The following is a 25,301-nucleotide window of genomic DNA, read 5'->3' as shown; positions in this document are numbered from 1 at the left end:
ATGCATTTTTGCTCTCTGTTTGACCGGGGTGAAAGTACGTGGCGATTCTCGGTGGCCACAGCCACGGTTCAAACCTCTAAATCAATGAACTTTTCAGGTGTACGTTTAGTTCCGCTTTCCAGTGGAGTGGGGCACTGCGAGAAAACCGTACTTTGGCGAACTCTCTAGGTTGACGGAGCCGAGGAGAATGCTGACGACTCACACCAAATACACACGGTGTGCCAGGAATCGTTTCGCCTTTTGCCGTTCTGTAAAGGAACAGCAAGTCTTTGGAGAGGCCTCTAAACAGAAATACCTCCTTTCCCCTCCACAGTTCGTCATAACTCCGCTCGCGTCACCTCCACATCCTCTGCGCGCCGTGCACACCCTGTCCATTCGTCTACGGAGAACTAGCTCTCCGTAGCGAACTGAAACCGCATATTCCTTTCCTTCGCTGCAGCGGTCCCATGACGCTCCCTTGTTCGCATGGAGCCGCTCATATCTTTCCGCATTCTCCGCTCCATTTTTATCTGTTGTCTAACGAACTCTTCAGGGGATGTCACCTTCTGAATTCCAGTGTCTCGTGCGGGCAGTCCATCGCCGCGCACGCCTTGGGATAAACTTCAGAAACACAGACGCCACTTGTGGGAAGTAGTCGTTACAAACATAGCAGCACACTAGGATTGCACGATTTCCCACCTAGCTTCTCTAGGACGGATCGTCTCTGCTTTTTCTATCCACACTCTTTCGCCTGTATAGAAGCCGAGGCTTCTTTCGCGCCGCGCCGCTGGACAGAGGACGAATTTGCGTGGAACGACGGTGAACTTTCCTCGTACACCAGATGCCTTTGAAAGCGACAGAGTTGTGAGGACATAGCCAGCCTCACCGGACCAATTTAACCGCAAGTGGAAGCAGTGAACTCTTAAATAAGTTTGGAGACGTGCCAGGGGATCCGGTCTCTGGGAGACAGAAGCATTGGAAATCCCAATTTATAATACGTAAACGCGAGTCTAGCTTCAGTTATCTGATTTGTATTGCACGCCCTGAGTACGGAGAGAACAGGAAAGTTAAGAGAGGTTACCGGATATTTCAACCGTAGCTGGAGATCAATGCTAAATCTGGAGTCGCGCGGGGACGACGAAGACTTCCTCGGTTCCCTTCTTTCTGGTTCAAACGATCTTTGTCTTTCCTCACAGCGCTTTATATAACTCACCAAAGCGACAGAGGAAGAGGTGAAACGAGTCGCAAATCATCCAGCTTTCGCCGGAGCTGCTTGGTCCGTTCGCCATACGCGCGCGACACGGGGACCGCAACGCTTTGTCCACCGCAGACAAGAAGGAGAGATAACTGGAAGGTGGTTTTTGTTACTTCCGTTTTCCTTTGACGCTTCTTCCACACGGACACTCGAGATTCCGTTTCTTCGGCTTTCGGAACGGTGTGCGCGCTCCAGCGTGAACTCGCTCCCCGCGCAAAGAAGACTGCTGAGAGCATGCGACACAAGTCGAGAGGCAGCACAGAGACAGCGAGAGAAGAAAAAGCGAGAAGAAATGTCGAGAAGACCCAACTTCGTTTTCTAGTTTTTCTCCTTCCGAAAGGAGCGGTCTGAAGCGCAACCGAGAAGCCAGTTCCCCGTTCCTGCCGCGACGCATCACAGCCAATCTCGGCTCTTTGTGGGGCCCAGCTTCTCCCGTCACCCAAGGTCGATTGTGTCTCCGGTGTCTCCTTTCTCCTTTTTGTCGTCCTTCGCTTCTTTCGTTCGACAATGGGGAAACGCACAGGGGGAGATAAGGTGAGCGAGCAAAGAGACGTACTCTTCCGCTGTGCCGTCTAGTCGTCTCGTTTCGTTGCCATCCGCAGTTAAACCTACATAGACATACACCTATATACATATCGATACACAAATATATATATATATATATATATATATTTTCATCTGTACACACGTATGTATATATATAGAGCGTTAGAGAGTTACTAAGATGCATGCTTCTGTTTGCATATCCGTAGGTCATAGACATGTAGGACTGTAGTGGGCGTGCAGCAGGTGCCTCGACAGCGTTGCATTTGCGTTTACGTTGCTCCGCCGCTCTCGTTTTCTGTTTCGCGTAAAGAGGAGGCTGCATTTCTGTCTTTCTTTCAGGCTTCGCCTGAGGAAGAACTGCCGGGTGCGTCTGCGGCTCCGCATGCACAAGATCACCAAGACGGAAGAGACAGGAAAAGGAAGACAAAGGAGGGCGAAGAGCGCCGCGAAGAAGAGGGAGAAGAAGGTCTAGAGTTTGAGGATCCCTTCGGCGACGAATATGACGAAGAGGACGAGCTCGCTGCGCAGATGAAAGCGGACGACTCAGACAGCGATGCAGAATCTGAGATGGAAGACGACAACGACGGAGATACGGAGGCGACTGGAAAGGAAGATGGAAAAGTAAGTGATTCTAAACGGCGACAATGCTCTCGCTCTTTCCGTCGCTTCGCGTTGACTCGGTCTTTCTCTGTCGCTGCTGTGGCCTCGCTGTAAACGACATCCACATGCATCCACTGGCCCCTCTACATGACTGTCTGTGCTGTTGGTAGGCTCCTTTTTGGGTCCTTATGTGAATGGGCGGTTGCCTGTCCAGATATTTGTAGTCTGTGGTTCTCCCTTCCCATCTGTTGCGTTTCTCTTGTCTCGTTTCTCTCCTCGTCCGCGGCGTCCACTGCTTCAATCCTTCTCGTTCCCCCCGCCTTCCCTATCGCAGTGGTGCCTTCGTGCGCTTTGTCACTCCGTCTCTGAGAATCTTCGATTCGTCTCCCTTTCACGAGCCGGGGGCGGAGTGAACAGAGAAATGTCTACCGCGCTGTCTCTTACCCTCTCAGGTTGTAACTCGCGCGTGGCGACCAGGAATCGACAGCCTTGCAGAAGGTGAGGACGAAGACTCAACTGCGAAACTTCCACTCTCTCTTCCTTTCCATGACAACAGCCGCGACTGCCGCGTTGTACATTCATATATACATCCTCGCATATGTGGAGGGAAACTAGAGAGATACTAGGCGGTGCAGAGATACATGCTTAGTTCTACTCTATATATATATATATATGTATATATATACATATATATATATATATATACATATATATATATATATATATGGAGAGAGAGAGAAAGGAAGAAAAGGAGACGATTCTCGATGAAGGGGCTAGGCTGCACATCGTTAGTGGCATTATAAGAACATGCGTTTATATACATGTATTTATATTTTCGTGTATTTTTATATATTTGTATCTACATATATACATATATTACACATGGGAGATAGAGAGGTCTGGACACGTTTTACAAAAGAGTGTGAGAGGGGCAAATTCGCGTTTTTAAGGTGGAGACGGAACGCGGGCGAGCCGAAGAGAGGGGCAGAGAGGAGAGAGACGAGCTTTGGGGAACACAGAGAGAAGTGAAAAGACAGCGCGGGCGAAATGAACTAACCAGCCGCGTCTTGTGTGTCAAACGACCAGGTGAAGAGCTGGATTTCGATCCCTCTGCTTACGAGATGCTACACCGCGCTACGATGGAGTGGTCGTGTCTATCTTTCGATATCCTTCGCGAGCCGCATGGAGTGGTAAGAGCCGAGAGGAAGACGGCTTCTCTACCGCCCGAATTGTCTTTCCGTTTACGTTTCTTGAGGCTGCTTCCTCTGGCTTTCGTGTTCCTGCGGAGGTGTCGGTGGAACGACAACAGCGATTCGTTTCCGCACACCTTTCGCTTCGTGCTTCGTAATTCCACTTTGCCGCCTATCCAGCTCTCTGCCTCTCTGAGTCCTCGTTGAGTCTGCCGCGCTTCCCTCTGCTTTCTGCATCCTGTCTTCGCTCCCCTCTCAAAGTGTCTCCAAACCCAGTCCTCGGAGACTCTCTTTCTTCTCCGTCTCTTTTTGTCGCTTTGCTCTTCGTTTCCATTTCTTCTCCAGTCTGCCTGCGCCAGTATCTCGGCCATTCGCTCTCTCTCCTTGTTTTCGTCTCGCGCTTGTCGCCACCGCCGTCTTTTGCTTGGCCCCTCTTCCACCTGGGTTCGCCTCGAGTTCCCGCGCCTCTCGAAGCGTTGCCTGCGTCCTGCGGCGCGCGCCGGTCTGTCTCTCTGTCGCCCATGCGCTTCCCGTGCTTCGCCTTCACCACGGCTCTCCGTTCGGGCCTGGCTCCAACCCCTGCCTTGTCTCCCCTTTCTCTTCTTTTCAGCACCGCACAAAACCGCCCCACACCGCATATGTCGTCGGCGGCACGCAGGCAGAAACTTCCTCCGGGAATCGGCTCTTCATCATGAAATGGAGCGACTTGCACAAAACGAATAAAGACGCGCGCGACAGCGACGACGACTCGAGCGACGATGTACGAGGAACCAAACCAGACAGGCTGCCGTCAACAAGGAAACAAACTTTCACACGCGACCCCGGCGACGTTAAAACACCCATCTGCCTCGGCAAACCTACCTCCATACACAAAAGCATTTAAATATATATTTATACAGATTTTTCCAAACGTGCATCAATACGTGTCTATCGTTCATATATATATATATATATATATATCACGCGAGCGACTTGGATATATATATATATATATATATATATATGTCGTTCCCCCGTTCTCGGGACTGTCTCTGGTGGATCTCCGCTGGTGAGGCTGCTCTGTAGAGTGGATCTTTTTCCTGTCTCCTTTTGGTTTTCTGGACTGTGTCCCCTCGGCGTGATGTTTGGACGGGTGGTGACTCCGTGTGATGCTTGCAGAGCGACGACGAAGGATCTGATGAAGACCCGAAACTCGAGTTTCGAATCATCGCGCACAAGGGGACCGTCAATCGCGTCAGATGCTGCCCGCAGGTACGCGCGCGTTCTCTTCTGTCATCTCGGCGCTCACAACCCGATCGGTCTCTGCATGGGACGGACCCGTGCGCGAGTGCGAGGTTGTACGCTGTTTTGCCCACACATGCATAGAGGCTCAGTTGCAGGCGGTCTCTTGGCCGTTCACGGCACAGGGTTTAGGGTGCACACCTGTGCATGCGGAACCTGTCTTGTGCCTTTTCTTTCGCGAGTCGCCGCGATACGCAGGAAATCAAACTCCTGACGTTTTCTGTCTCAACGTTGTAGAGACTCGTTTTCTTCCGCGTCCACCTCTTTATCGTGCTGTCGCATGCAGAGAGCGCTGTGCATCGCTGTGCGTGGCCCTATGTACGTATATGTGCATATTTATATATATATATATATATATGTATGTATTTATGTATGTATGGACATCCATGTATGCGTGGGTGCGCAGTAGGTTTGCATCAGATAGTCGGGGGGCTGTCGCTCGGTTTCTTTCGGTTCAGCTGCAACCCGTCCCTGTCGCTTGCGTGCACGGGAACTGAGGAAGGTGCGTTGTTTCCGTTCCCAGATGAATCGCCTGGTTGCTACCTGGTCAGACGTCGGCGAAGTGAACGTGTGGGACATCGACAAGCAGGTGAAACGCCTCGACGACCCTGGCGCCGCCGGTGAGAGACACCACAGACGCTTGCCATCTCTGCTGTAGATCTCCGCTTGTGTTTTTGGCCGGGGGTTTCCTGACCTTTGCGTCTTGAGAGTGGAGACTCGTTTGTCGTTTCTCGGCTGTGGCCGCATTCGAGCTGCGCTGCGTCTCGTGTCGCGCGTTCGTTTTTGCGAGCGGTCAATGCTGCAAACGTTGCGCGCTTGTATCTACTTCGTGTCCCTCGCCTGCGTTTAGGTCCGCCTCCGACTCCCCAGCAGCCGCCAAAGTTCACCTACAAGGACCACGGCGTGGAGGGCTATGCCATCGACTGGAATCCTGTCCACGTAAGCGCCAAGATCCGCGAGCGCCCCGGTTTGGGCTTGAGGCTCGGCCTCGTTTGTGACGGGATGCATGCGTCGCCAAAGCAGGCTGAGGCTGCGCGTGTCTCTGGGCGGATCTGAATTCGCGGCCTCGCACTCGACGCCTTCCACGTTTGCCGTTTAGGGTCTACGCTCTTGCGTTCTTCCGCGCTTCGCTGCTGTGCCTGGCAGACTGGCAAACTCCTCTCGGGCGACATCGAGGGCGGCGTGTGTCTGTGGGAGCCTCAAGCGGGAGGATGGGCCGTCTCGAAAATCATGCATGCATCCAAGAAGAAAAAGAAGGGCGCGCCGGCGCGGTTCACAGGCGTCTCGGAGGGCGCAACCGTTGAGGAAACGCAGTGGAAACTCGGCGGAAGTGGAGCCGGCGATGTCTTCGCCACGGCTTCCAACGATGGCGGCATCAGGTAGAAACACCAAAAACCCAGAACCCTTCACACATGCAGATTCTACGTATCCACATGTGGATGCATAGACTCGTTTACGTGCATACGTAGCCGTAAATGCTTCTGTATACTTACGGTTTAAGGTGTACAATTACGTATGTACCAACATGTCGCTTCGCCCACGTGTATCGGCATATATATATATATATATATATATATATATGTTTAAGTACGTCTGTACGTAGGTAACGGATTTACACGTAGACACGTGCGTTTGTGTGCGTGCACGTGCCCGGCCGCGGAGGATCGAGCTCTTTGTGCGTTTCTTTACGAGTCCGGGTGTGGGTCTGTATGTGGGGACAGAGTGCATCTGAAACCTTTGTCTGCGTCTGTAGCGATGTGTGCATGTGGAAGTCTTGCTCGCCTCTGCGTGCATCTGGTTCCAAGTTGTGGGTGGCTCTGCGTGTGTGCCAGAATTTACGACACGCGAAGCAGCACGGGGGCCCCGTCTCTCGCTCTCGTCCACGCACACGCCTCGGACGTGAACGCGCTTCGATGGTCTCCTGTTCACCACGACCTTCTTCTTTCTGGTTCGTTTTCGGACACGGCATGCATACACCGTCGCTCTTAACCTTCCCCTTACGTGCGCACATGCCCGCGCGTGTCGAGTTCTGTTGTGCTTGTCACGACGACGAAGCTTGAAGGCGAATCCCACGGACCCTCAGTGGCAGTTACGATGGTTTCATCGAGACCGCATTTGCATGCAGGGCTAGGTAGACAGAGGTGTGGTGGGGCATGTGCGAAGCACGCCAAACAGGATTTTGAAGGGAGAATGAGTCAGCGCATGCAGGGAGAGTCACACCGGCAGGACGGACTGAAAGCACGATTGCGGTTCTGTAGCCGAATTACGCTTCAGCGTTCCGGAGCTTCGATGGGTTTCTGTGTTTCTAGGGGACAGGAGAAACACTGCCCCATACATGGCGTTTCGACTTGATAAAGCTGACGACGGCATGCGGCTGTGAACCGACTGGCCACAGTGCTCCACTGCGGAGGCGCGAGCAAGCACAGTGCCTAGCCGTATCTGCGCTTGTGGTTCTGCATGCAGAGATGCATGGAGAACCACTCTGCATACAACTAGGTGTCAGTCCACACATGGAAGCTCTGTCTGTTTCCAAATGGAGACTCGCATGTGCGTGTCTACGGCCCGTGTTGGGGCGGCTCCAGTTGGCGGGGATAGGAGCCGAGATTTACTGGCTGTCGTGGCTTTTCTGTTCGTTTGCTTCCAGGAGACGAGGATGGATGCGTGAAGGTGTGGGATGAACGGTATGGGGACGTGCCTCTCGTCGTCATGCAGTGGCACAAGAAACCCATCACGGTAAGGCGTTGCAAAACCGAGTCCCGGAGCTGTGATGCTTCCGATCGTTTTTTCGGTGTCGTGTGCGCTCGAGGGCTCGGCGCTCTCTCCCTCCAGGCCTTTCCTCTCGCCTTTCCATCTTTCGTTTCCGCTTTATCGCGTGTGCCGTCTCTCTACAGTCGGTGGACTGGCACCCCACAGACGAGGCGACATTCGCGACCTCGTCGTTGGACGACAGCGTCGCTCTCTGGGACATGTCGGTTGAAGTTGACGAAGACGCTGAAGAGCGGGAGAAAGGCGGGATGGCAACGGAGAAGAGCGGTAAGGCCCTCTCGCTCCGGGAGGCGTGTGCGTGTTCAAGAAAAGACAGGGGCGCAAAACGCAGACTGCGCAGGCGATCCTTCCTTCGCCTGCACGCTGAGGGTTGCACAAGAATAGCCTTGCAGATGCACGCTCACAAAAGATACACATGTTTATATCTATCTCCGTATGCACCTCGTGATGTACGCACATGATTGCATGTTCCCCGTCTGTAGATGTGCTTCGCATGCGATGCATGCGCTCTTTTGACCTCTCGACGTGCGCGGAATTGTTTGGATTTCGGTTTTTGCTCTGCCGTGCCGCACTTTCGCGAGCGACCTTTGCCGTTAGCGACGCAGCATTTTCCCTCTGGGAGACGGGCGGCTGTGAGGCGCGGCTCCGGCTCTGAGTTTGAGGCGTCGGGGACTTGGCGCGCAGAGCTCGCAGGTTCGCAGGCTGAGACCGCGAACCGGGTCGAAACGCGGTTTCTCTCGGAGTTTGCACTGCGAAGAGGAAGTTTGCCGCGGCGCAGCGAGCTCTCGGGAGTTCGTGCGTGTGCCCCGCTTCAACGGGCAGAGGGACTGCACTCGACGGTGGTCGATTGCAGAGAAGTGGTGTTGTTTCTGTGGTTTCGTAGACGACGCGAAAATGCCCGAACAGCTTATGTTCGTCCACATGGGCCAGGAGCACATTTCCGAGATCAAATTCCACCCGCAAATTCCCGGCGTCGTCATCTCCACTGCATGCGATGGCTTCAACTTCTTCAAGACCTGCAACATTTAACGTTTCTCCGCACCCCCGTCCCCCTGTTGTCCGATCCACGCCTTCCTCGCAGCGGAGACAAACGGTCAAATGCGTGCGTGCATGTCGAGATGCATGTTTGCAGCTGCCTCTCCTTATACAGACGTGTGTCTAGTCTCGCGGACTCGCCGTGCTTCTGCCTGCTTGTGTCTGAACTGAGAAACGAAATCCCTTTGGCTGTCCATACGAGTCTCTGGCCGTCGCGAGCGGCTCACGGGGGCAGCCGAGGGAGCAATAAAAAAACGGCCTCGTGCCCCGCCTTAGCCGCGCTTTCACAGGGAAATCAAAGCCAGAGCAGTCGCCGTTTACCTCCATATTCTCGCGCGACTTTCAGGAATCTTTCCAAGGCACTAGCTACGAACGTGGCACTCTTCTGCGTCCGTATCGTGCCTTTCGTTTCCAAAAATCTATTTGGTCTTGACCACAAAACTCAAGCGCCGGCGGCCGAGCTTGCCAAAGGCCCCGAGGCGTCTCCAACGCCATTGCAAGCCACACTGGAGAGAGCTGAGGGTGCGCCCTCACGTGTGCCTTCCACGAACCTAAAGACGAAAGCGGACTTTGAAAGTCGTGGACGGCGTCTCCACGTACTAGCCTAGAAGCAAGGCTGGGTACATAGAGAGACGTTGTGAGAGACAAACGGTAGAAGGCACTAGTGAAAAAGATCTGGAAACAGAGACGCGCAGTTCATGGACGGATATATCCAGGCCAAAGTGCCAGGGAAACCGCAAAACGCGAGGATCTCTCTGTCCGGCCCCCCGCTGTGCATGCAGCCGTGCCTGCCCGATGGGAGACAGAGAGACCCGAAGAGACAGCAGACGCGAGGCTCTGCTGTGGAAAGCGAGAGAACGATGAGGCGGAACTGAAGCCGCCTACTTCTCTTGTGTGGGCGGCAACCTGCTGGTCTCAACACCTACCGGGGTCAAAATATAATTATACCAGGAGAGATATAACAAGCGCGAGAGAGAGAACAAGCGGTGGACAGAGAGGCCGGTCTGCTGTATGAATATCATGGGTATTCACTTTGGTAGCTTCGACAGGGGACACAAGCGCGAGAGAAAAGGCGAGCGAGAGGACGCTGCTGGGGGGAGTGTGTGCGCGCAGCGAGGAAGAGAGACAGAAGAGGGAAACAAATAAACACTGGACACGCGGGGGTGGAGAGAAAGCGAGCCAAAGAAAGCAAGAAGAGAAAGAGACGAACGAGGATCAAGGAGACGAAAACGAGGCAAGCCTTGACGGAGAACGCATCAGTGAAGGCGCTCCGCTGAGAGCGAGCGACCAGAGCGAGTTTCGCGGTGTCGTGAAACTTAGCCCCGCCTCATCGTCTCCCGGGTTAAAAAAGAGAACAAGTGACTTCTGGGAAGCAAGTTCGCGCGCTACCGCCCAGGTCTGTCGTTTCCAAAAAACCACGGAAAACGTCTGGAAACGGTGACGAGAATACCACCACACCACCATCAGGACCATCTCAATGCATCCGGACCGAAGTGGGGTGTGAACGCGTAAAACGGAGGCGTGGCGGCAACGCGAAATGAGCGAGACCGATGTGACCCGACCGTGCTCATCCCTTTCAGCCACGATTTCGGCAAAAAAGGTCTCTTCTTCTCTCTGCACGGACAGTTCCTCTCTTTCTGTCTCTGCCTCTCTCTCTATCTCTCTCTGTCTCTCCCTCTCTCTCTATCTTTCCCTGTCTCTGTCTCTCCCTCCATCTTTCTCTGTTTCTCTCTCCTCCTCCCTTTCTCTCTCTCTGGGGCTCCCCCTTCTCCATGGAGCATACGCCGGTGTATGCGCGCCTCTGCGATTCGTCTTGTGCCACGCGGTTCTCGACCGGAAACGGTCCGTGCTTCTTTCGGTCGCTCTTCCGCTCTCCCCCTCTCGCTGCTTGCTTTCGGTCGCCGTCCTCTCTTCTTTTTTGCGGCCTTCTCACAGAGGCGCACACTAGGACCATTCGTGTTTCGAGGCCCCCGAGCGTTCACCCTTCCCCTGGGCGTCTCGACAGGCTGGTGAGTCTACCCATGCCCCTCGCCTTCAAGTGCTCAAAGTCTGGGTGGTTCAGGCGCAGCTCTCTCAGCCACTCGGTCACTTTCACCTTTTCCTTCTCCATTTTTTCAGTGAATTCGACGGTTGCGCGCTCGCTTGTGTCTCGTGTCTCCGCCGCTCCGCCTTCCGCTGGAGGGCCCTCGAGGCTTCGGGTCCCGTCCCCTCCGCCTTCGGCCTCGGAAGCGTCTCTTTGGCTGCCATCCGAGGCGTCTCCCGCCGGCGAAGACGCCAGAGGCCGGTGGCCGGTGTGGATGAAAAGCGGAAGGTCGAGACGCGAAGGGATCGTGGCAAAACGCTGCAAGGTCGGAATCCCAGTCGCCTTGTCGCGCGTCGCTCGGAACCGATAGTACACGAGGTAGGATGGCGCCGGCGTCATGCGGAAATCGCGCTGAACCGCTTGCCAATACACGCACAGCCTGCAAACAAACACAGCCGCCCAAACAGCGCGGCCAAAAGAAAATGAGGCGAGCAAATCGCGAAAACGGCAGACAAAAGACAGCACGGGAAAGAACATAGAAGGGTTCTCCAATTCCTCAATTTTGAACGCGAGACTTGCGCAGGCGGAGGCGAAGCAAGTCGCGAGCGGCGTCCTAGCGCGAACCCGGGAAAACGAGAGCACCGCACATGCAGTCAGCGTCACAAAAAGACACACACAACGGCTCTTGCGAGGTCAAAACTTCTGCGGTTGCGGGGTACGCGGACAGGAGTCCCATTTCCACCTTCCCGCGTCCAAGAGCCTCTGTGAAATGTGCACAGCGCCCCAAGGACCAGCTGCCACAGCCCAGCGGTCGCGCGGCGGACTTACCAGGAGAGATCCTGGTCGAGGTCGTCGGACTGGGAGACAAGGAGGTTGAGCTGTTGACTCTGCATGACTTCTTCGCCCTGCAGGAGTCGCTCGATCTGTTGAAAGAGCGGGCGTCTTTGGTACAGCAGCCGCACCTCCGTGTACTTGAAGCTCGGCTGCTTGGCGGCGTCCTGGCCCGCAGAAGTTGAGGACGTCCAGGCGGCTGGGGTGCGTCGTGCCACCACGGGGATCGTGAGGGGGAGACGCAGGCCTTCCTTTGCGTCGTCGCTCGCGCTTCCGCGTCTCTCGGAGCCTTCTGCGTGTCTCCCCGGCCCGCCTCGGCTTTGCCCCGCCCGCCCCGGCTCCGGGGCAGAGACACTCGAGGACCGAGAGACGCCCGCCCCAGAAAGAACAGGCGACCAGGCTGCGCGCCCTGAAGCACTCGCAGGGAGGCTGGGCGTTCCATTCGGAGGCTGCGCGAAGGCCGAGGTGGGTGGCGAGCCGTGCACGCTCGTCGCAGCCGACCGCGCGCCCTCTCGCGAGGAGACAGGTGTCCCTCGATCCGAGGCGCCTGTGGGCAGCGGAAGGCCCTGCGAAGGGAGGAGCGCGTCGCCGAGCGACGCCGAAGCGGGGTACAGGTGGAGAGCCGAGAGGTACGGAATGTAGACGACGAAGGACAAGTTGTCGTTGGCGTCCAAGAACGGGATCTCGAGCCCGTACACGCTTGCATCCTCAAACGACTGCCACAGCGCCTCGAGAGAAAACTTCACTTCTTTCGCATCTCGCTCAACGCTCGACCTGCGGGAAGAACAAGAGGACCACGACGAACCCCGAGACGCCGCAGGTTCTTCGCCTCCGCACTCCCGCGTCTGCCTTCCCCGCTGCGTCTCCACGCGGGCTTCCCTCCCGCCTTCCAAGACCTCGCCTTCAGCATCGGAACACGACGGGGTGAGTCCCCTGTCGCCCCTGTCCCAGTCCTCTCGCGCTTCCCACACCTGCGAATCCCTGCCTTCCTCGACAGTCGAGCCCCCTTTGTGAGCGACTCCATTCTGCTCGCTTGCGCGCGCATCGTCTCTGTTTTCCTTTCTCTCGCTTCTCCGCGTCTTCTCTAGCTCCTCCTCCCCCGCCGTCCCGCCTGCCTCCGCCCCCGACTCGCGACGCTTCTCCCTGTCACCCTGGGCCTCTGCCGAGCGTCTCCGGCGGTCCGCATCCAGCCGTCTCGAGCGCCCTCTCACGCCGGGTTCAGATTCACTTCCGTCTTCCTCGAGACAGTTCGCTGCAGGAGTCGTGCAGGCGTGGAACGCCCGCAGATTCAGTTCTGCTCTCTTGCCTTTGCGCAGCAAGCGCGCCGTGGTGCGCGAGAGACGCGTGTCCACCATAGTGTGGGGCCTCGCGCCTTCCAGCGACGCAGCGTCGGTCAACGGAGAGGCAAACACGTCTGCAGGTTTTCCTGAGGCATCGACAACTGCCCGCCGCACTTCCTCGCCAGAGGAGCAACGGCATTGCCCGCAGGGAGCAGAGCGACGCCCCCCGTCTCGCGTCTCACGAGGCGACCACGCCCAGTCAGACCGATCTTCTGTCTCCTCTTGCGAGTTCGCCGGGCCGTCTCGACCCTGCGGCACGCGCTGCTCAGTCTCCCGCGTCGCGCACCGCGACAGAGTCGAGCTGGACGCGGCGGTCTTCTTTCGGCTCGCCGCCCGGCTCTCTTTCGGAGCCCCGCAAGACTCCGAGACAGTTCCGAGATGCGCGGCCTCTTCCTGGGGGCTGTGTAGGGCTTCGCGTCTCTCCTTTCCCCTCGACGCTGGACGCACATCTGTGCCCGCAGGCTGACAAAACGAACAGGGACAGCTTTTGCCCGAGTTGTTCTCGCCCATGTGCGGTCCGCATCCACAGCGCGCAGCCACGGCTGCCGGAGAGCGCGGCCGCTCGGGTGTTCTCCCGCCGCTGTCGGAAGCCCGCGAGGAGGGGCAACAGGGACACGAGCACCTGGACTGCGGGGACGACCGGCCTGCAAATTGCTCCGGGGCAGAAGCCCCAGAGCGCGCTGCCGTCGCGGCTGCGGTCGTCGCGGGGACGCAGGAAGGCGATATGTGGGGAGGGTGACAAGAACAAGGCGACTCGGACGCGCGCGGCCCACGAGCAGGAAGCGAACATGAAGACGAGCGACTGCGGACGAACGGCGGTCGAGCGCCGTTCGACTCACCTGTCTCCCTGTCCGTCCCCGTGGCCCAGGCCCCTGCCGCCTGGCTAGCTGCAGCAACAGGGGACAAAGAGCCCACAGGACACGCCCGGTCGAACCTCCGTGGCTTGTGTGCGGCCTTGTCCACGGCTCTGGCGTCGTGGACGAAAGGCGAAGCGGCGTCCGGTTCACCGCACGCCTGAGGTGCGCCGGTAGGATGCAGGTTCAATGTCGCCACCCGCGGCCGAGCTCCCTGCTCATCGTGCCTGCCCCAGCGACAGGAACCCGACGCGCCTTCTGCCGTTCCTTCGTAGTCTGCTTCTGGAGTTTCTGGGCGTCTCTGGCCGTCGAGCCAGGCTCTCTCCACTGCTTGGGGCTTCTCGTTCCCCTCCCCACCGTGCTTCTCCTGCACACCTCTCCGCCTCTCAGCTACTCCCCCCTCCGCATGCATCGCCATCGGGGACTCCCACTCGCATCTCTCGAGCATGTGAGCGCGACTGGGAGACACCGCCGCAGTCTCTGCTGCGAGCCCCTCCCCTGGGCCCAGCTCCTCGTCTCTGCTCGCCGTGTCCCTTTCGAGCTCCACCGAGGCGTGCGAACGGCCGGACGGGGCGGGCGACGCGAAACGCCGGGGGGGGTCTCGTGCGTTCTCGGCGCCTGTGTCCAGTTCCGGGCTTCTGTCTCCACGCCGACCCGAGGGTCCAAGGCTACCTCGCTCGCTTCTGGCGACGCCAGAGTGTACAGGCTCGCCCTGCGTCGTGGGAGACGCGAACGGCGAGGCTTCCCCGACCCCCTGGCCTCCCGCCTTTTCGCCTCCTTTTTGGGGCGGCATGGGCACAGCCCACGTGAGCGCACGACCGGCTTGAGGCGGGTACGCAGGCCCCGAAAGCGACAGAACGACAGGCATCGGCGGCGCGGAGGGTTGAGCAGAGGCGGGGACTGGCGCTCCGGCTGCAAAGACCAAATTGTTTGGGCGCGCGTCAGCCAGATGCGAAGTCGAGGAAGGGGGGAACCTTCTCGGAACCGCGAAGGACGCCGCAGTCTGCAGGAACCCGGTGGCGGCTAGTGGGCCAGCGACCGTGGCGGACGAGGAGCCTGCAAGGTAGCTCCGATCTGTCCCTAACGACGCCGGAGACCCTGCAGCCCCAGCGCCGCCCTCGGCGACCCCGGTCGGAAGCGGGGACGGCCCCAAGAAGGTTGGATGTGTGTACGGGGCGACGAGGCCCCCAGGCCCCCACGCCGGCTGAGGCAAAGCCTGCCCGACCACGCCGGGGTACGCCAGCGGCCGCATCAGCACGGGTGGGAACGGGGTATGGCCCAAACACGCGGCGCCCTCGCCGGCAGGAGCGAGCGAAGGGATCTGCCCTGGGACGGTCGGCGTGACGAAGGGGCGAACCAGGCCGGCGCCTATGCCTCCAGGTGCTCCAAGCGGGGCGTGCGCCTCTGGGGCCCCGGGGGCCTGCGCGTAGCCCCTCCCGGCTGGAACGAATCCCGGCAAATACGGGGAGAAGGCCTGGATCCCTGAGTAGGCCAAAGGCCCGGCAGTCGTCACCGGGTGCGCCTGGGGAAGAAGCGACGAGAAAGGGAACAGGTGCGCGCCGGCCGGCTGCGTGAGGCCTGGAACGCCCGGGCCAACGCCCGCGAGCGTCGAGAGGCCCTTCGCCTGTGTGAGGTCTTCGGGCCCCGGGCCCACCTGGCCTGGAGGGCCCGAATAGGGATAGAAGGCGGGCCCAGCCCCGAGCCCGCCGACATTCCGCATGTAGGGTAGGGTATAGTACATCCACGGCGAGGCGACAAACGGTGGGCCGGGGGGCCGCTGAAGGAAGCCGCCCTCAGTCGGCAGAGTCCCGGCTGCGGGGCCGGCGAGCCCGTTCCAAAGGAAAGGGCCTGGACCACTCGCATGAGCGACCGGACCGCTGGGCGACGTCGCAGGCGCGAAGGTGCCGGGGGGAGGCGCGGGAACGAAGCCGGCGTTGAGGACATGCGCCGGAGGAGGCAGAGCTGGTGGAGACGATGTCGGAAGGGCGTGGGCGACGGACTCGGCTGACGGGCCAAGGGAAAGCGAGGCTGAGGGCAACGAGGGCACACCTCGGGGGGGCGTCTCTCCTCGAGTCCGGTTCCCACCCCCCTGGGGTTCGCCTCCGCACCTTCTCGGTCCGGAAGACTGGCCAGTCCAGTCCTGACCGTCTCTGCCCCTTTCAATCTGACGCCCCAGCAAATCGTCCCCCACCGGGTTTCTCGACCCAGAGGCGACATCCACGCCTTCGGTCTGTGGCAACGGTCGACACTCGTCCCGGTCTCGGGCGCCGCCAAACGTGTTCGCCTCGCCCCAGCTGCCTGCGTCCTCCCGTTTCTCGTCGGGCCCTCCAGCTGCGGCAGTCGCGGCGTCTCGGTCGACGCGCTCCGGGCCTCTGTCCTCGCTCCCAGAGGGACAGTGGCTCGAGTCACTCGGACTTCGAGGCAGCGCCCCGGCGAGTCCGCAACCGTGGGGGAGATCCTGGAGCACGTGCGGGTGCCAAGCCGGCGTGGCGAGGGCCGCCAGAGGGGACGCGTTCCAGAACGGACCAGTCTGCGGCGGAACGAGCGGAGAAGGCGGGCGGAGGTAGCCGAGATTCGGGCCTCTCGCCAAACCGTTGGGGGTGCACGGCGCGGGCCCGTCGGGCGTCGGCGTCGCCCCCGGCTTCGGCTCGGACGCCTTGCCCTCGTCGCGACCGGCCACGTGCTGCTTCGCAGACAAAGGAAAGAAAGGCGCCACGCGGGACGGCGGCAGGTTCGTCTGTAGGTGCTCGTAGAACCTTGCCAACCACGCGGCGTACTGGATTTGAGACGCGCGCCGCAGGTGGAACTGCTCTCCCTGGAACCGCTGCAAGAAGATCTGGTGCCAATACAACTGCTGACGCTGCCACGTCCCATACATCTGTCGAAAACGAAAGTCCTCGTCTTCGCGCTCGCCGGCGCCCACGACGACGGAAGGCGGGTAAACCAGGAGCGATCCCGGCGGCTGACGCAACGCCGCCACGGGTACCACCGGACTGTCCCCGCCCAGAGCGGAAGACGGGTACGGTTGGAGGTTGAACTGAGTCTGCGGATCCCCTCGACTCGGCTCGTGACTCCCCTCGCCGCTGCCTGGCGCCGCTTCGACCGGCTCTCTCTCACCCGCCTGTCCCTTCGCTTCGCTGCCTCGCTCGTCGCCCTGCCCCGGTCGCGCCTGCCGGCGCCCCGGCGACACAACTGCCGTGGCGCCAAGCGCGTCGTCCCTCTCTCCACAGCCTTCTACCACTGCGCTTGCTTCCTCTGGCTCGGAGTCCAGTCTGCGCGCGAGCCGACCCGCTAGTAGGTCCCCCGTGCCGTCCAGAGGCTCAGGACGAGACGCCCCTGCGGCGCACGCAACGGGTGATCTGCTGCGACGTCCCTCCTGCTCGCCGCTGGCAACGTCGAGCTCTTTCTGCTCGAAACCCACGCCTCGTGCAGAGGATGTGTGCGCCACTGGGCTCTCCTCGCCTCGCGTCGCTTCGAGTCGCCGCGCTGCCACTCCCGGATCCTCTTTCTTGTTCTTCTTCTTCCTCCTCTTCCGCTTCTCGTCGGATGCTTCTTCTGGTGACCCGCGTTCCGCGTTTTCCGCAAAATCTCTTCCGGGGTCCGGCCGCCCCGCGACCGCTGTCCATCCCTCTCCCGCGCGTTCGGTTCCCTCTTTCAAGACGTCGCCTGCGGCCCTGAGAGCCGTCGCCGGGTGGGCTTCGCCTTGAGACGCAAACTCCGACGGAGAGAAAGACGGCACCGACGCCGAAGGCGGAAGCGAGGACGTAGAACTGGGAGAGGCGAACGAAGGATCCGAAGCGCTAGAAGGGGTACGAAGAGTACGGGTGACACGAGAAGGGGACCCCATCGGGGAGGGCGGCCTGAGAGATGAAGTGTTTGAGTTGGGGCGAAGCGCGTCATTCTGATGCTGAGGCGAAACACAGTTGGTCTCTCTTTCCGCTGGCGCCTCGGCTGGTCCATCTTCCGTCTCTCCTCCGTGCCTCGGTTCCTCGCCAAGTCCCGTCGCCGCTCCCCTCGCTTTCCCTCCTCCGTCTCCGCCCCCTACCGCCTCCACCGCGGCTTCGTCTTGCTCTTGAATTTTCACATCCAAAGGTGGAGCGCAAACCGGACCGCCTGCAGCACCTCGCTGCTCGCTCGCTTCCTCCCTCGAGAGACAAAGCGGCTTCTCAACCACCTGCAACGCCGAGACGTGCCCGAAACCCGGGTCCGGAATACAAAGGCCGTCAGCGCCTGTGACGGATCGTCTCTCCGTGACGTTCTCCGCTTCCGGAGACGCGCTAGACATGCTCGCCGCGGGGGGCATCCCCGCCTGGTTTTCCGGTGACGCTGGTCTTTGGCCGCGAGGCGAGACTCGCTCGTCTCTGTCTGCCTCCGCATTGCTGTTGCCCGGGAGGCCATCACGGGGTGGGGAATCCCCATCACCAACGTGTCCTGGAGTCGCTACACCTGGCACCTTTGGCCATAACTCTGCGGTTTGCGTCAGAGGAAACGGAGAGGATGCATGGAGCGTGGGCCCCGCTGGATCTTTGCCGCCGAGGAGATGCTCCTGCATGTGCTTTCTCCCGGGCGCTTCAGCATCTCCGTCTCGCCGCGACAGCAAGACGACGGAGACAGGGCTGTCGTCGTCGCAGGGACGGTCTTCGGGCTCGCCTTTCGTCTTACACAAGGAAAATATCGGGAAGACAGCCGCCCCAAGATACAAATTGACATTGGGGCGCCATCGCGGATCCTCCGTCCCTCCCAGACGCTCGCTGAAACTCACGTCTTCCAGACTCGTTGCACTTTTTGTCATCGGTGCCTCCTGGCCTTCTGTCTGTTTGGCTTTGTTTCCACGAGAAGCCACCGCAGATCCGTTCTCCTCGTCGACGATTTCGACCCTGGCGGGAACCCAAGGAACGGGCAGGGACCCGCCGTCTTGAGCTGTCTGTACACCCTGGCTGTCGTGGCTGGGCTGCGCGCTGTCTTCTTCCGCCTGCAGCTGGCCTTCGTCTGCCCAGTTCTTGGCGCGTGCCGCCGACTTTGGGAGCGGCCATCCGGCGCTACACGGCGGGAAGGGCGCAATCTTCCAGTCGACGATCCGAACCAAAACGACGCACAAGACAACTTCCTTGACAAAGAGTTTCTCTTCTTTTCCGCACATTCGCGAGTCCGCGTCGAGACTCCTGCTCAGCCCGCCCGTTATCTCTGTCCCTTCGCCGCGTGTCTCTGCGGTCCTGAGCCGCGTGGCCTGCCACGAGACACGCGCAAAGGCGGTCCCGCATGCGCTCAGGGAGAGCCATCGATCCGCCTCGCAAGCGCACCACGACGAAACTTTCTTCGCTTCTGCTCTCCGCTTGCTTTTCTGGAACCGGAGGAAACGCGCAGATGTCGACCGATCCACCGCAAACGCGACCACGCGCTCCGGGCCATCGGCAGTTCCCGCGCGCTGCCCGAGAAGCGAAACGAGGACGCGCCCTTCTCTCGCCTCCGACTCTCCCTCCCCTGCCGCGCTCTCTTTCTCAGTCGCATCTGCGCCGAGGAGCAGTTCCTCAAGCGTCAGCCACGGCGGCGGCGAATCTGAGGGCTGTCCACTCGGGTCCTTACTCGCCGGGGCAGAAGCACACACGTCCACCGTGTCGCCTTCCTCCGGTTCGCTGGGCGGGTTTCCACGCTCCACACAACACCCTGACGCGTCGCCGCCCGAGCTACGCGAACCGACCTCCCGAGGCTCAAGGGAAGTGCTTTCTGCGCGAGTCTCAGAGACAGAACTGGTCGCCTCCCGCGGCCGCCGCGGCCGCGGATAGAAACGAAGAAGCAGAAGCTGCGAAGGAAGGCCGGACTGCCGCAGTTTGCCCACACTCGCCTCGAGCACCTTGAAGGCGTCAGGTGTATCGACACTGCAACAGCCGGAGTCCGCTTGGCCAGTGTCGCGTTCGGAACTCGTGAGCTTTGGCCACTCTTTTTCGTCTCCCGTGACAAACAGCTGTTTCCCCTCTCCTCTAGCATTCGACCCGACCGTCTGGGTCGTGTCTTCGGCCGAAGGAGATCGCGCCCGCTGTGGGTCCGGCGCCGACGGTGCGTCCTCCCTTCCCTGTTGGAAGTCCTCTTCGAAGAGACTCCCGTTACGACACGCCGCGCAGGAACAGTGCTTGGCGGGACAGAAAAGGATCTTGCGCAATTCGCCGAAACTCCCTGTAGGCACGAGAAGCTGCTGCGGGTTCCCTAGTGACAGCCACGACTCGCCTTCTGTATATACACCTGCTCGAGCCACTGTCTGACCTCCCTGTGCATCTGCCCCCGCTGGGTCCCTGTAGGGACTCTCGAGCTCCCCTTCCTCTTTCGCTTTGCTTTCGTCGAGGTCCGCCGCGCAACCACCGACCCCAGAAGCCCCAGAAACTGCATTCCCCGTCCGATTCTCTCCAATCTCTTTCCCTCCTTCGCTGAGACCCTCACAGCCCGGCCGAGTCAAACGGGGCGGCCTGCAGAGATCCTCGTCTCGTGCACTCGCCCCCTCACATTCGCCTCTCGCGCTGCTCTCCTGCACGTCTCCAGCCGACGCCGCGGTTTGCCCGGTTGGGCCCACTGACTCAGGAGACCCATGCACAGGCGCTCTCTCGCCGTCTGTTCTGGTCCTCCTGTGGAGATCGCGAGGAGACACGAGTGCATGCCCAGTTTCGTTGCCATCTGCGTTAGGGGGAGCCGCGGGCGAAAGGTCGGCCGCGACAACTTTCCACATCACTGCCTGGAGGGCGCGGCTGCACGCCTCGGCGTAGACAGCCGCCGTCGCCGCCGTTCGGCGACAGTGGCCAAAGTTCTGGACACATCGGCTGGTCGCTGGGCAGTTTGCACCGAGCGGGGGGAAAGAGGAGCGGGGCCAGGCTGTTGGGCGCGACATTAGCGAGAGCGCTCACCCTCCAAATTTCTCGCCCTCTCCCCTGCTGGCCGCGCAGAGACCCGGAGCGTCCGGCACACCGCGAGAGATCCAAAAAAAGCGGTCCGCGAGAACCTGTGGATTGTCCTGTCTCTGTGGGGAAACATGGATTCACCCACTCGGATCATGCACGGCTGTGTATGCCAGCTCCTGGCAAGTGTATGCAGGAGGCATCCACAGATCGACTTCAGGTATATCCGTGTGCTCTGTCCGTTCAGGACGCACACACTGGAAGGGGACGGCTATTTAACCAAATCTTGGTCCCAGTTTAGGCGCGAGCAGACTCCCGCAGGAGATTCCGACGTGCACCAGCGAGAATGCGGACGACGCAGAGAGCCAGAAAAAGGTGAGGCAGAGACAAGACAGAAGAGACCGAGGAGACAGAGGATATGTGGGCTACCGACGAGAGAGGAGCCGGGTTCTCTGCGGTGCCAGCAACGCGTGGCCGTGAACGAAGAGCAGAGAAACAGAACAGAAAGAAACAAAACGGAGAGAAACAGCCAAAGCAACCAAGGGCCCCGCCATCGCTGCCATCAAAAGGCACGGCGAGGCTCTGTGGCGCACGCGAGCGACACACTGGAGGTGCGCCAGAGAAAGCCGATTTCTGTTGTCTCTCTCTCGCTCGCCACAAAACTGCACGACTGTTCAGAAGAAACGCGTTACCGATTGGCGGCAGAAGCGCGCGTCGGTTTTCTCTGCGTGCGAAAACGCCGCGTGCGATTAGGCCTGCGACACCGCCCAGCACGCACGGCCGAGGCGTGCGATCCCGCCGTCCTCTATTTCTAATATATATGCCCACAGAAGGGACAGCGAGGACAGTCGTTCATCTCGATATAAAGACGCAACAGCGATTACAAAAAGCAGTATGCGTGCAGAAGACTTGCCGACCCAGAGAGCTTTCAAAGGATCCGAAAGCTGGCAATCCGTTTAGGCCCCGCACTTCGAACTATCAAATTGCCGCTCGGGGTCAGAGAGCATTCTGTGGCGCTCTCGCAGGCAGAGTTTCCCAACTTGCTCCTCTCCTCTTTCACGGCGCCAAAATCCACCCTCTTTGTATGACTCTCGCAGCGGCCACGGCGTGCTTTTCAGTCTCCCTCTCGATGCTTTCTCCTCGCTTCCCTTGGTGGAGAGAAGACACCCAAATCGAAAAGGACGGACTGTTGCTTTCGTTTTGACAGTGCAATATGTGTGCGGACGAAGCGAAAAACCCGATCCAGATTCCCGGCCGGACTCTTTCCGAATTGGGGGCCGGAGCCTGGGGAAAAGGCTGGTTCAGAGGAGAAGAGGATTGGACCGAGGCGAGAAAAAGTGAGGAAAAGGATTCAACGTGGTGGCCAAGCAATAGGGAACCACGCTGACAAGAGGAAGCGAGGCGATTTCAGCACCTTCGCGAACAACAGGGGGCTGCTAACCGGCGCCAGGAGAAAATCACAAGCACGCAACGTAACGACAGCGGCCAGTGTGAGGGGTTCTGTTTGACGGGGCACAAGGCTGAAATTATATAGGCGAAACCGGGGAGGAATGCTATTTTGAACAGCAAGGATTCATGTATGGGAGCATTCGCAATAAAGAGTCATTAGAAACCTTCCCTGAATAAGAGAAGAACCAGACGAACGCGTGTCCAACAAACAGGGAACACATCCAGGGGGGGGGGGTCAAATTTCCTCGCATGAAAAAAAACGGAGCGTAGCCGTAAGAGGCGGATAGGCAAAGCCGCCAGAGTTGACACGATGAGGATGGACGAATGACTGTGAATTTTACAGATAAACTGCAGTCGGCGTGTGCTGCGCTGGGCGCCCTGTACAAGGCATCAATCGGGGTTGTACATGGAAACGGAAGGAAACTCAGACACTCAGAACACGAATAGGCGCATATCGAATCCACCTGGTGAAGCAGAAAAGAAAAAGAAAAAGCTTCCCAACGCTGCCAGCACTCTGCGGGGGTTTTGTTGCCCAAAACTCCGCTGTTGACAGCCCTGTCGACGAGAACGCAGGAAAGCGGGGGGGTAACAACTGCCGCTACGACGCGCCACTGGCGAGAAAAGCAGACGCGATGTTTTCGCAGCAAGATGCCAACACGAGAGAATCCCACTACAAGGGTCGGCCACGTACACCTGTCGAAAACCTCTCAAGTCCATTTTTCGTTTCGCTGCTGTTCAGCGAGGAAAGGAAACAGCAGAAGTAACATATGCCCAACGCAAGCAGAAAGTGATGAGACAGCAGAAGGCGCGCTGAGGGGCTCAAAATTCTCGAGGGGCCCACCCCGTATTGGAGTTGTGTGGGCTGCTTGTCTGAGCAGATCTGTTCTGTTTGACCGAACTCTCGTGCTCTTCCTCCTCCAATGCCAGGTTTCGGAAGTATAGGACATAATGGGGTCTTTGAAAGAAGCGTAAAGAAGGCGAGAGAAAGCCAGCAACTCCGGGGGTCTCAGGGGACGGGTTTCCTGTCTCGGCGTTCTTTCACCCGTTTGCCCCTCCACGGCTCGCAGTCGCCAGGCTGCTTTCTGAGCCAGCGTCGCACTTTCAACACTGGAAACTTGTGTCTTGTGCGTGTATATAACTGCAGCATTGCTCCCACCAAAAAGAATTAAGCGGCTCTTCGAGGACTCACTGTGACCATCGCATGTTCCCTAGGCAATTAGGTTTGGAGGCACGGGTGACCGTGTTGTTTTTAGTTGTCGTGCTCTTGCCGATACTGTCAAGTCAGAATTGGTCACGCAGTTTTTATCACCTCGTCATTCCACAACGAACTATTTGTCCACTTCCTGGAGCTTGTCGCTAAGACCATGTATCTTGTAAGATCTGCAGTCAGTGCCCTCTGACGTTCTGCCAGACTACCAGTGCTCGTGGAGCCGCTCAGAAACTGGACAGTATTGATGTGTCGCTTCGTCCGAATTTCTGAGGCCTTGCACGCTAACTCAGATCTCATCTGTTTCTCCGGCCGATGCCAAGCTTGCCAGCTCTTCTCATCCACAGTTTTTCGATGATACAAACCAGCTGCGGCTTCCTGGTCGTCTGTGGCAAGGTAGCCTACAGTCCAACTTAGGTTGTCCTGTACGAACGTGAGCCTGGTCCCATCGTCGCAAGTGCCCTTTTAGCTGGATGACTTTGCCGTCGGTGATCAGCAAAAAAAAAGCGAACGTAGCTCAGCCATAGAAACGGATGGTTAATCGGGAAGTCAAGTCGGAGGGGAATGGGCAGCGCTCCTGACAGCCCGTCGGCATGCCAGTAACAAATTCTGCACCATTTCACGCTCCACGGCAAATAGTGGTGTCGAGCAAGATTCCTCGAACGCAGGGTGACGTAGACATATTAGGAGAGGTGCAGCGGTGTCACTAACGTGTAAGTGGCCCGTTGAGTAGGGTGCAGTACACGATGAGCTGCTGCCGACTAGACAGTATCAGTCGAATGTCCTACGTACATACTGCCGCACACGTTCCACGACACAAGCGATTGCGTGATTATCAAAAGCTGAGGATACCCATGATTGGTCAACCCTTGATGGCTGTGGAGGCTCGAGGAAGGTTCCCGCAATGAAGCGGCCGCCGCGCGGGGGGGCAGACGGTCTCGTCCCCTGAATGGGGGCCTTGCCTCAGCTCTGGTTTTCAAGATTTTACCGTTTCTGAAGGTACAGTGGAGCCTAAACACCAGACGGGAGCTCTCTTAAAAGTCCACTCGAAGGCACCCTGCTTTGTTTTGGGTGTTTCGGTGTTCTGAGGTGCAGCTGGTGTCCGTTCCAAACCAGTGATGTGCTTCTGATGGGGGGGCGGCTGTTTGACTGTTCCTCTTGCGGCACATACCGACAACCGGAGGCTTCGCTATTGTTATGAAAAAAGGGTCGGAATGTATTTCAGAAGCAGACCCTCAAGCACGTGTGGTGTGACTGTGGGCGTGGACTATCAAATGAAACGATGTGCTCCAACGCTAGTCTAAGTCTCCAACATACCTTTTACCTACAACTGTACGGAACGTAACAAACCTCCAGGTTTAAGTGGGCGCGACGTCTTATTAGTGCGCCGGTGGTCGCCAACGCCAGGGCCACACGACGTCTGTCGCTCCGGGCGGCCCGCTAGTCTTACCTTCAGCTCTGTGCCCACGAGCTGCACGAGGAGACGAACTGCTGTCATTGAGTTGTTCCCATGAACTGGGCTCAGTTCAGTAGCTGACCCAGTGGGCCCCGGAAAAACGGCCGTGCATCAACAAAAGGAATCCGTTTATCTCTCCTTCGGTCGCCTGATCCGTCTGGCATGTTACAGTCTGCTTCTCGAGAAAGGAATGGCGTGCTCGTTATATTGAGCCTATTTGTGACCGCTTTCGTTTCAACACATAACTGGGGTACGGCATGGATGGGTCACTAGACGAATTTGGTGCATCATGAAACGACGCATATTTACTGATGTAAGGCAGCTGGGGGCGACAGGGCTCTCAACCGCACTCTACAAGCATCTCGCCGTCTGCTAAATCGGGCATAGATCGTTTCCTTACGTACAGATGGCAGCGTGAACACGCATTACGCACACTAAGAAGAAAACGGATCCTTTGCATTTTTCCCCGTTATACTTGGGTGATGATGCTCGAGATAAACAGCGCAACGCGCTGCGAGCTCGAATGGCCGTGACAGCTACCGGGAAAACGGCAGGCCAAGAGTGATGGAAGCAGTCGTGGGTTCAAAGCAGCACCTTACGGAGCCCAA

The 25,301-nt window shown here is 58.5% G+C and overlaps 2 protein-coding genes across 2 annotated transcripts; one reads left to right on the top strand and one right to left on the bottom strand.

Annotated features, from left to right (window-relative positions):
• Positions 1-1,741: 1,741 nt before the first annotated feature.
• NCLIV_055640 (putative Wd repeat protein) lies at positions 1,742-8,646 on the top strand (the record flags this gene model as incomplete). Its single annotated transcript, XM_003885118.1, has 13 exons — positions 1,742-1,768; positions 2,120-2,401; positions 2,833-2,878; positions 3,467-3,570; positions 4,181-4,330; positions 4,729-4,821; positions 5,375-5,471; positions 5,702-5,790; positions 5,998-6,230; positions 6,684-6,799; positions 7,496-7,584; positions 7,743-7,884; positions 8,501-8,646. 13 exons carry the CDS (start codon positions 1,742-1,744, stop codon positions 8,644-8,646), a joined length of 1,614 nt encoding a protein of 537 aa, XP_003885167.1.
• A 1,984-nt stretch (positions 8,647-10,630) lies between these two features.
• Positions 10,631-20,574, bottom strand: NCLIV_055630 (conserved hypothetical protein; the record flags this gene model as incomplete). The annotated part of the gene is made up of 2 exons (XM_003885117.1): positions 10,631-11,114; positions 11,504-20,574. The coding sequence occupies 2 exons, from the start codon at positions 20,572-20,574 to the stop codon at positions 10,631-10,633; spliced, it is 9,555 nt and encodes a 3,184-aa protein (XP_003885166.1).
• Between the last annotated feature and the right edge of the window lie 4,727 nt (positions 20,575-25,301).

The sequence above is a fragment of the Neospora caninum genome, chromosome XI (assembly GCF_000208865.1).
Source record: "Neospora caninum Liverpool complete genome, chromosome XI".
Classification (NCBI taxonomy): Eukaryota; Apicomplexa; class Conoidasida; order Eucoccidiorida; family Sarcocystidae; genus Neospora; species Neospora caninum.
The sequence above is the reverse complement of the archived record's forward strand: the minus strand, read 5'-3'. Positions and strand labels throughout refer to the sequence as shown.